The 11,265-nt window shown below is 44.6% G+C and overlaps 2 protein-coding genes across 5 annotated transcripts in view; one reads left to right on the forward strand and one right to left on the reverse strand.

Annotated features, from left to right (window-relative positions):
• Positions 1 to 2,648, forward strand: part of RNF175 (ring finger protein 175) — a 47,667-nt gene extending 45,019 nt beyond the window's left edge. Inside the window, exons 6-7 of one of the 2 annotated variants that reach the window (XM_004708716.2) lie at positions 223 to 324; positions 2,334 to 2,648. In XM_004708716.2, the coding sequence (XP_004708773.1) occupies positions 223 to 324; positions 2,334 to 2,454 (223 nt within the window). In that variant the 3' untranslated portion in view covers positions 2,455 to 2,648. The remainder of the gene's footprint in view (positions 1 to 222; positions 325 to 2,333) is intronic. The other variant, XM_045295817.1, reaches the window with a different exon arrangement.
• Positions 2,649 to 5,996: 3,348 nt separating this feature from the next.
• Positions 5,997 to 11,265, reverse strand: part of TLR2 (toll like receptor 2) — an 8,524-nt gene continuing 3,255 nt past the window's right edge. The window contains exons 2-3 of one of the 3 annotated variants that reach the window (XM_045295815.1): positions 9,429 to 9,572; positions 5,997 to 8,620 (exon numbers count right to left, since the gene is read on the reverse strand). In XM_045295815.1, the coding sequence (XP_045151750.1) occupies positions 6,253 to 8,620; positions 9,429 to 9,572 (2,512 nt within the window). In that variant the 3' untranslated portion in view covers positions 5,997 to 6,252. Of the gene's footprint in view, positions 8,621 to 9,428; positions 9,596 to 11,265 lie in introns of those variants that run through there. The other 2 variants (XM_004708715.2, XM_045295816.1) reach the window with 2 other exon arrangements.

The following is an 11,265-nucleotide window of genomic DNA, read 5'->3' on the forward strand; positions in this document are numbered from 1 at the left end:
TCGAAGGGATCAGGTATCAGGCATCATCAGAACAAAAAAATCTTACCATAGTGAATGAGGGGGAGTATAGAGTGGAGACCCAAAGCCCATCTGTAGGCAATTGGACATCCCCTTACGGAACAGTTGCAGGGAGGAGACTGAAATTGGTATCATTTCCATCTGTCATCAGGAGTCAGCTATTGCCCTTTCATATCTAGAAGCTTCCCTAACATAATGCTTAAGCTTTCATGAATTCTGCATCCGAGGCTGGTGTATTGTTGGTAAAAAACAGACTTGCCCTTACTGCAAAGAGAAGGTGGATTTGAAGAGGATGATCACTAACCCGTATCCTTTTTTAAAACAGAAGAGATATATGTTTGTGCATGTGCGCATGTGTGTATTGATAAACTGATAGATCAATCCCTGGTAACACAGTGATTAAGCATCAGACTGCTAATTACAAGGTTAGAAATTCAAAACTTCCAGCCTCTTTGAAGAGAAAGATGGGGCTTCCTATTCCTGTAAAGAGTTAGTGCTCAAAAACCACAGGGACAGGTCTACCCTGTAGGGTCAATATGAATTGGAATTGACTGGATGACAGAGGGTATGTAGATATGTATGTGTGTATGTGTATGTGTGTGTGTGTGTGTGTGTGTGTGTGTATTCAAAATTTTCTGGGGATACATTCTCAGCCTGGACTTTCATTAGTGTTATATAGTTGCAACAGAATTTTGTTTTCCCGTTCCATCAATTTCACAACTATGCTTTATTGGTCTCTTTTCTGTTCTGTCTTTACGAGCATTCTGGGTAGGAAGTTAAAATAAATACATCCCATTCTTCCCCCTCCAGCTTTTCCGCTCTACAGGTTCAGTGCTGGGATTTCCTAAAGGTCAATCGATGGAATGAAAAGATAGCTGTGAGGAGTGGGTGAATGGGATGGGTGTGAGGGTCAACAAATAGATTGAAATTGAACATCTTAAAGGCCCAGATGTGAATTGGAGTATGGAAGATCATTTTTAGAGTATACCAACTTGTGTGCTTTCCTGAAGTAAGTATGGTCCCCCCGCCCCCATGGGCTTTGTGGCTATTTTTTAATTCCTTACTATTCCTCTTCTTTTCTTAGGCTAAACCTTGATGAGAATAATTGGAAGGAAATAATCCGTATAGACTCAGTCAGCTCATGGCAGTGACTAGGATGTTTATAGGCACCAGGGAGCCCCAACTAAATAAAATCAAATCGCATTAAAGCCGTGAGATGGAATGGCCCCATCCAGAGCTGACTAAAAAGCCTTTGCCATCGAACACACCATCCCAAGACCATAGTATATACCTTGGTTGGGGCTGGGGGTTAAATGGGGTGAAAGCATGCCCCCCATAAGCAGGCAAGCACTGAGAGGCATGCCCCAATCTGCCAAGTACTGCTTTGTGTGTGCTTTCTGAGCCACAGTCACCCAAACTGAACAGTTTTCCTAGCTCCCTGCTTCCCCTACCATCCGCCCTGCACGGACAGCACACCCTCATCTCAAAGGAACAGAGCTTAGTAGGACAGTGGAGAAAGGGCCTCTTGGCCTCAGGGCAGCCACCAGCTCTATCTCCAGGCCTGGCTGACCTTGGTGAGTCAGCCCAACTCACGTGGAAAGGTCCAGCCGCACCTTCCTCTGCTGGTGTTCATCCACTACCCTGGGTCCCGAGCAGGTTTGGGCTCGTGTCTTATCAAACAGCAGGACATCACTCTTCTTTTACAAACGTGGTGCTGACTACGATCATAAATGCTGCCTTCAATGGTAGTGTACGTAGCAAAGTAACAATTCTTTAGGAGAATGAAGCTGAGAAAATAAAAAAAAAATTATACACTTTTTAACAGATTCGGTTTAAGAAAATGCTGCATGTTTAATACCTGGTGCCTGGTTTCTGAAATTGCTACCAGAGAAACAATGCGTTGTTTGCCTGGCATGATTGATGAAAGGTCCTGTCCAGGAACGCAAGTGCCTTCCCTTCGAGGTGCCAGTTTTGAATGTACAGGGGGTTCATGGGAGGAGCTGGCTGCAGGAGAGGGTGGAGCTACGTTTTTGCTTCATGACAGTACTTTCCCTTACGGTGGTTTCTCAGGTTGGTCGCTCCCCACCTGCTCCTCCTCCTTCCAGCATATGGCCCTTCCCTTTCATTCTTTTTCATCTTTTGGGATTGAATTGTAAACTTGTCATTTTATTTACTCATAAAATCGTAGAATTAATAGGAATTAACAAGAAGAGGAATTCCAGTTTATTGCATGGCTTATTATATTTACAAATGCTATTCATGAAAATGTCTGTGATTTCCGTTTACATAGAGAATCCTCCTTAACTGAGTGGTAGCTGGCAGCGCACACATTTTTTGTATGGACAGATGCTGGATTGGCTTCGTTATTTGGTGGCCTGGCAACCTGTGGTGATAGGAATAGTTCAAGGCATTAACTATTCCCTAGGGCTGGAATAGGCCAGCTGGCTGACCCCAGAAGGAATGCATTTGCATGTTGGACTTGGTTGAGTCCCTGAGTCTACATGTAATAGTCTTTCACTTTTTAAATTTTAGCAGTGATTCCAAGAGTCTAGAGAAGTGAAGAATTTGGTGTCCTACTTAAAACACTGTTTTTATGGGCAGAAATTAAAGAGAAGCTGAACAATGGAACAAACAAATAAAGTGTGTGTTTGAACAAAGTGTGTGTCTTCTAAACCACGCTTACAATACATGTTATTACATTACACATCCCACCCCCAGATTGGCTGATAATCAGATTAACTGATGAAGTGCTTTTGTAGCATTTAGTTGTAATTATTAGTGACACAAATGGTTAATTAAGCACTTGACTATTCACTAAAACGTTACTGGTTCAAATGCACCCAGAGGCACCTCAGAAGACATGCCCGATAGTCACTTATTTCCAAAAGATCCCAGCCCTTAGGAACCCTATGGAGCACGGAGCCACCCTGACACACATGGGGCCCCCCTGAACCAGAATCAAATGACTCATTTTGGTCATTAGGTAACTAGCCAACACTGTGTACTTAATCATAATATTAGGTATCCACTGTGTAATACTTGAAGAATTTCTTTAAGAAGTAAAAACACCATACATTGGCTAATAGTCTTGTCAGAATGCTGGCAATGTGTTTAATGCTGTTCCAAGCTCCATCACAGTTGTTGGGACGATAACTTCCACTAAGGTTTCTACTTGATGAGTTTCCATCTTGACACGACCCAGGGCTTCAGCATCCCCATCCAAAGTCCGTAGTCTAAGATTTAACTCTGGCTTATTCAGCAAAAACCTCTCAAGGATCCAAACATATCCCTTCATATGTTTGACATATTTACAGCAGAATCCCAACTGTGTAATATAGGCATATATGCATTAAAATAAACTACCAGTACTTATCCCAAGGGGGTGGGATAAACTCTGAATTAAAAAAAAGAGTTCTTACCTCTTCCTAAAATGCCCACTATTTGCAAAGAGAAAAAGAAGAGCTATTGGGGACGTATGAATTTAAATCTCAATGAACCACAACACTATCTCTATTGCTGCTTAAATTCTTGCAACTCAATATGTAGATCGCTTCAAGGCAGCCTATTCTCATATTGGGCATGGTGCGCACCAGAGGACATAGAGAAGCAAAACATCCACTTCTGGCTTTGGTTTCTGTGCCCCAACCTCTGATGCCCTTCTCTTGCACGTGTCTATTTCCCCTTAGACTAGCAATCGTGTCTTCCTGAGCATCCTCCAGAGTGGATACAGGATTGTATCTGTGTGAGTTTCCAAAGAGCAAAGCCTTAATCAATTTACTTCTTTGCACTTAACAAAGTGATTTCTTTGGGGTATTTTCCCTGCAAACAACAGAGCTCTTAAGATTCCCTGTTAGCCTAGTGCTTATACACAGGGAAAACCCATAGCATATAAAGGAGTCACTTCTTGGAACATAATCATCACAAGAGCCAGGTGTCTCTCCCACCAATATGCACACCCATGGTTTCCACACCCCCTAGTCAATGGCTCGGTACTCCTTCCTTCCTCGCCCCTCCACAGCAAATAGTGACCACGGGCTGTGTGCTCAGGGATGTAGTTCTCACTCACTGATGCCAACTCATAGTGAGTGACACTATGGGACAGGATAGAACTGCTCCTGGGAGTTTCCAAGACTGAAACTATGGGAGTAGTGAACCCCATCTTTCTCTCCCGATGAGTGGTTTTGAACCACGGACCTTGTGAATGGCAGCCCAGTGTGTACCTACACCACCACCAAGGCACCTGCACGGGCTCCTTACGTCACTGCATTTCATACACACAGTAGCTGTGGTTATCTCCATTTAAGGAAGGCATTTGGGTGAGGTCAAGTGCCTTGGCCCTGGTTACACATCTCCCAATCTAAGTCTCTAACTCTGAGCCCGTGACCACACACCCCTGCTCGAGCTTAGCACTGAGCAGAGAGCCGAGGGAGTCTACTTCATTTGAGACGTGGTTCCCAGTTTGCGAAGAAAGATGCGCAGAATTAGTCAACAGCTTTCAACCAGGAACGTGACATTTATTTCTAATGTGTTTGATTGCATTGACGCATGCAGCGATTATCGTTTTCAATCATGAATTAAACAACTTTCTGAGTCATTATGAGGAACGCCCAGGTAGATTACTTGTATGTTGGTTCTGATCCATGGTGACCCCATTGGTTTAGATCTCTATATAGCTCCCGTTTGCTTTTAAAAATATCCAGAAGGGCACACAAGAATGAAAGTCTCTGGCTTTGCCAAGAGGGCAGAAAAAGCAGGATGCAGGGGAGTCTGGCTAGCTGGCAGGCACTGAGAGCCAGGTAAGACTAACTGAAACTGAACTGGTAGTTAAAGACTGAAGGAAGAGCAGAGTCATGGGTGTGAGTGTTCTTTCAAACGTTCCTAAACTGAGAATTGTATGTAATAATTTTCTTTTCCAATGGAAAGACATTGACTATTTTGTGTTGTATACCTTCTCTCAAGAACGGTGGCTGGAGAAACCAAGCAAATAACCAAGGGGCAGATCTAGGTTATACACCTGCCCCGCCCCCTCAGCCCCCCAAAAGGGCCTGCCCAGTAAACATTGATAGGAACACATAGCACCTTTTTGTAGGAATAGCAACTGTGGGGAGCAGAGAACGAGAAGAGAGTGTATATGGGTGAATCCTTTATTCCCATATAGTAAGCTTGGCAGGCTGGGTTTCTGGGGTGGAGGGAGGCCTTCACTCTAGTGAGTTGAAGTGAATCCCAAGCACATTCTCATAATTAATACTGTTCCCCACCATATCCTCCCATAATAGTGCTACCTTAAAGTTACCTCTTACAAGCACATGGCTGATTGCTATGTAGTCAGCAGCTTTATCTATAGCAGATATGTGCTATTGCTTTCTAGGCTCTGAAGACAGCCACTCCCCCTTACCTGCTCATGCACTGGTGTTAGGTTAACCTTTAGAGTTAGGGTACAGCCCACTTGTTATGTATGTGGTTACCTGTAATTAGGGGAACTTGCACGCCCCTAGAGTGTATATAAAATTTGGTTGAAAATACATTCTCTGCGCCGACCTTGCTCCTGAAGTGACCGCGGTCCTGGAAGTGAGCACTTGCATGCCTGATCTTGTCTGAAGTCTCTTTGATTTTACCCCTCAATTACACAGCCACCCCTTGGACCCATTCGATTGTGGGGATTGGCAGCCCACAAGCAACCATGTTGGCTGAGTGAGCCCAAGGTTCTGTTTTCTTGCTCTTCTTTCACCACCCAGGTGGTGGTGTCAGCTGAGAGTGGGAGAGAATGTACTTTCTGTGCAGACAGGATCAGGCAGGGTTTCCTTCTGTTGTGCACAAGGTTGCTAGGGGTTGGAACCGAATTAATGGCATCTAACATCAGGTAGACGACGTGAAGTCTCTTTCCAGGAAGCTGGCTCCTCCTGATTTGGCTCTCACTTATTTAAAATCCTCAGCTCACTTTATATTTCCTCACAAATAATCCAACCAATACAGATAAGTCCAATCAATGATGGATTTATTGATCATGATCATTTTACAGAATAAAAAAAAATCTCAAAGCCATTTTCAATCTGGTAGCAATTTTTATAAGACAGCACTCCACAAAAAACGTTACCAGTTTTAGTACTTTTAGGAAGTCCTCAGGGGTCAGTATCCATCCGCATGGTTTTTCTGTAACGATGTTAGAATGAAGCTAGTTACAAAGGGTGCTGAAAAGACCAGAAATGGACCCGAACTATCCTTGAAGGCATGAAATTAGGATTTTATTGCAGCTCTCAAATTTAACCAAAACCCCGGCTGCTGGGCTTCGTCAGCGGGCCACTCCAGGTAGGTCTTGGTGTTCATGATCTTGCGCAGTTTACAGAACCGCTGGGGAATGGCTTTTTTCTCAATGGGCTCCAGAAGGATGAGAATGGCAGCATCATTGTTCTCATCAAAGAGACGGAAGTGGGAGAAGTCCAGTTCATACTTGCACCACTCACTTTTCACAAAGTTTTCAGACAGCACAAAGACAGCTTTGTGACTCTTTTCAATGGAGTCTATGATGTTGTCCACAATCCACTTGCCAGGGACAAAGTCCCGCTTATGAAGGCACAGCTTGAAGGGGGGGTTGAAATTCTCCAGCTCCTGGACCATAAGGTTCTCCACCCACTGGGAGTCCCTTTCACTGTAAGAAACAAAGGCGTCATAACAGATCTCCCTGTTGGGTGCCTTCCTGGGCTTCCTTTTGGCCTGGAGCCAGGCCCACGTCATTTTCATGTACCACAGCCCATGGAAACGGCGGCACAGTGCCCCAATGAGCAGGCTGAACAGAAGGAGGGCACAGCACACAGCAGACACCACGGCTGTCCTGTGGCACTCAGCCACGGAGAGATGCGCGTCCTGAACTCGCTGGCCCCTCACATGAGACGGCGAGTCACACAGGTAGTTTTCTGGCCAACCATCCAGGACCTGGGTCAGTGCTGGCTGCCCCTGTGTGAAAGACAGGAATTCACAGGAGCAAATGAACTTGTTCTCACCCACCTCCAGTGTCCTCAGTTTTTGAAAAGAAACAAGTTGCTCCTTAGAGAAGCTAGTTATTGTGTTCCTGGTGATTCTCAGTACCAGTAACACAGGTAGGAGAATGGAATCCGGTAGCGTCAGCAACTTATTTTGGGAAATATAGAGTTCTCTGAGCTGTGGAAAAGTAAAATGGAACGAATTGAGATTGTTATTGCTAACATCTAAAATTTCCAGTGTCTCGGGGATACAACGGGTTAGCCATTGTAATCGGACGCTGGATAAGTTCAAATACTTCATCTTTTCTGGCCATCGACAAGCTTTAGGCATAGTTTGAAACCCATTTTTACTGATATCAAGGCTAGTCAGGTTTTTCAAAGCAAGCAAAGCGTCTCCCGTTTTTTCTAGTGATGTCAGATGATTCTGCCTTAAAATTAAGGTTTGGAGTGAGGGCCAGGCACCCTCACAAGCGGAATTCCTCAAGTATTCCTCAACCATCAAGTTTTCACTAAGGTCCAAGTATTCTAAAGATTTTAAGTGCTGGGAAAAGGAACACGGAACCAGGAACACTCTGCTGCTTTCTATTGTGATTCGTTTAACAGCTCCAGCAAACGTGTAGATGGTACTCAAATCGTGAAATAAGTAAAATTGGGGGATATGCAACCTCCGGAATACCACTGTTTCCACTTTATTGGGGCCTTTCAATATCCTGATAACAGATGGATCAAAATCACCAACCCCATTAAGGGTACACTCATCAAACTCCAATTCTAACAATTCAGAGGCATAATCCAACAGTCTCACAATGTCATTAAAACTTCGATCAGAGATTCCCACACTCCTAAAGGTGATCTTTTTGATAGATGAGTTGGTTTCACCAACAGGTAGTTCTGGACAATGGAAGGAATACAGATCAGTCTGTCTCAGTTCAAAATACTCCACGGAATTTAAGAGGTCTACATAAATCGCCGGTAAAAAAAGAGGCTGCTTCAGATGGAAGATCAGGTGGCTTATGTTCGAAATAGATGTCAAACTTTTGGGCTCATAACTCTGGAGATTGGAAGCATCAATCTCAAGTTCCTCCAGAAAAGTTAATCCAACAAAATCCTTTTTCTGAATTTTAGTGGTGTAAATGCTTCCGACTCTCAGGACCTGCAAATGGGTAGATTGGGAGAAAAGAGGCGCTTCTCCAAGCTCTTTGTAATGATTTCCCAATAAATTTAGGTATTGTAAGGAAGAAAGGGGTCTGAACCAGGAGGATGATAAATTAGGTAAGTAATTATAGGATAAATCCAAATGGACGAGATTTCCGAGGGAAGAGAAGGCATCTTTATCTATCCTATGAATCCCACTGGACTTCAGGACAAGCACTTTGAGGCTCACACACGTCTGCAGGTCAGTGTTGCCGATGTACGCGATCTTGTTGTTGGACAGGTCAAGACTTTTCACCGCTGCTGTGAGCCCTGAGGGGATGGAGCTTAAAGATCTGGAGGAACCAGTGCAGACACCCATGGGGTCACAAGACAGGGACATCTGGTCAGGGGACTCTTCTTTGCCAAGGCTGATTATGGCCCCCAAGGTCCACAGTGTCCATAAAGTGCGTGACATTGTCCAATGATTCAACCTACAAATACAAAGGGTTCAAATTAACCGATAGAATTTGATCAAACTCACTGCCATCAAGCTAATGCAGACTCATAGTGACCCTATAGAACAGGGTTAAACTGCCCCTGTGAATTTCTGATAATGTAATTCTTTACAGACATAGAAAAGCCTGTCTGTCTCTCGAAGAGTGGCTAGTGGTTTCAAACTGCTGAGGTTGCTGTTAGCAGTCCAATACTTAACCGCTACGCCCACCACTAGGACTCCTCTTGAAATCTGATAGCATACTATAATTTAGGTTCTTGAGAAATGCTTTCTGTAGCATAACACACAAAGAGTTCCCAGAAAATAGCAGGCAGATGACATATAAATGGGGGTGTCCCCCTACCCCGAGGGGTATGAACAACAGAAACTGGTGAAAGGAGACAGCGGATGATTTAAGATATGAAAATAATAATTTATAATTTATCAAGGGGCCGGTAGGGTGAGATGGAGGGGGAAAGAGGAGCTGATACCAAGGGCTCAAGTAGAAAGAAAATGTTTTGAAAATGAGGATGGCAACATGTACAAATGTTTGATACAACTGATGTATGGATTGTTATAAGGGCTGTAAGAGCCCCCAATAAAATGACTTACTTGAAAAATAAAATGAAATAAAATAAATGGGGGTGAAATTGAATTCCCTGATACCTTCAGCAATGCTGAAACAGATAAGCAACCACGAATCTGAGCATACCACCATGCAAGACTACACAGCTGGGCTCAAAAAGCATAGATTGAAAGAATGAATGGATGGAGGGAGGGATGAACAAGCAATAGTATGGATTTACAGTCTTTTTGCCCTGCACGTCGAATGTTCTTGCAGGTAAGCCTCGTTCTTCCCTGCTTCAGTCATGGAGCTCTCATGGAGCCAACCCCGACTTCTCAATTGACCCCATCCACCGGGACGTGCGGCTCCAGAAGCATGGTGCTCTCTGACCAAAAGAAAGGGGACCATGGTCATCAGCCTGCCTTCCATTCAGGCGATTTCCCACTGGACCAAATTGTGCTACTAGATGGCACAGAAGAGCGCCTAGGCTAAGCAGGTGAGGGGTGAGGGGTGAGGGGCAATCAGACCATGTTAATGCTCCCTTCCTTGGAGCTTAAGTACAAAAAAGCAGTGCTTCATAACTTAGGTAATATTGTTTGTTTATGTACATATGGATGGGTGTGTTGGCCAGATTTTATGTTAACTTGACCCCTGTGGACCTATAGGGGTGGAGTTCACCCTGCCAATCAAGTCACAGTCTGATGATGCCTTCGGGGGCAGAGGGGGTTGGCCTTTTCAGGGGAGAGACCCTGGGAACTTCTCCTGCCTCTCCAGCACTTCACCTTCGCTTCGATTTCACTGGAACTCTGGCCTGCTTCCAGGGACGGCTCCATGTGGGCCACCTGACCCTGAGAGCCATCTGGGCCCTACCGTGTCTCCACAGAGCAACTCTGCCCCCTCTGCCCTGTGGTCATCCTGCTTCCCGCTTCCCCTTTTAGCATCACTGGCCTATTGCGATGTCAGTCTGAAGAGGCCCCCACTAGCATCGGACCTATGAACTTGAGCTGGGCTGAGCTGGGGCACCTTCTTGATATGAAATTACTTCTTGATATAAAGCCCTATCCTATACATATGTGAATGCCATTGGTTTTGTTTCTCTAGACAAGCCAGCCTAACCCAATGGGTATAGATAAACTGGAATGCAGATAAGTACAGATGTGTTTCTCCAGTTACATATAAATAAAATGTGAGCGTAGGTACATATATTCATTGAAGACATAAATATGGATACTCCTCAAATAGAATGAAACCCCTTCCAGCATGGTTTGAAGGCTCAGGAGCACAGTCTCACGAGATAACAATCAGTTAGCAGAGTTGACAAGAATCACGGTCTGCGTCCTAGTGGAGTAAGGAGCAGCTGGGGTCTTAAAAGCTTACAGGTCACCATCTGAGACACAACCATGGGTCTCCAGTCATCAAGAGCAGAACAGTAAGAAGGTGGCCAAAAGTACAAAGAAGCGGGTTGATAAGTCACAGCCTCGTCTACCCTAAGACCAGAAGAACTATGCAGCACCCAACAACCAGCAGTCGCTCTGCCTGCGGTCACAATAACTGGTCCCGGATAGAATGGGAGAAAAACAGGGTGCAGAACTCAAATCCTTACTTTAAAAATTAAAAACAAAAACTGAACAAATGGAAACAGCAGACTATCGCTCTCATACCTCAAAATCTAGTGCCAGACCTCTCTTCTGAGATCAACTTTCAAGAAAGAGTAGAGTAGCACACAGTACAGGATGTCACCTTCAAGATAAGTACCCTTTAAAAAACATCAGCGTAAGAGCCAAAAGGCTGATAATTTCTTAAAATCAAAGGTGAGACGATGGGGGGGAGGGGGGGTTCAAGGACACTAGAGGACTGGAAAGGGAACAAACAGAATATTGACACACTGTATTAAATGTAACCGCCCCCTCTGAGCTTCGGAGGAGAGGGCAGACAAGTGGATTGCATACCGACAGGGAGGCAGAGTTAAGGAAAAGTGGTAGAAGAGGGGCGCGATGGCTCAGCCATCTTGAATTTTTTCAAAAAAGCCTGTGATGGAGTTGGCAGCCTGACAGCAGACCCCCACACCAGTGGCTGGT

This window comes from Echinops telfairi, unplaced genomic scaffold, assembly GCF_000313985.2.
Source record: "Echinops telfairi isolate 266 unplaced genomic scaffold, ASM31398v2 ScPeMD7_5868;HRSCAF=6743_1, whole genome shotgun sequence".
In the NCBI taxonomy this organism is placed as follows: Eukaryota; Metazoa; Chordata; class Mammalia; order Afrosoricida; family Tenrecidae; genus Echinops; species Echinops telfairi.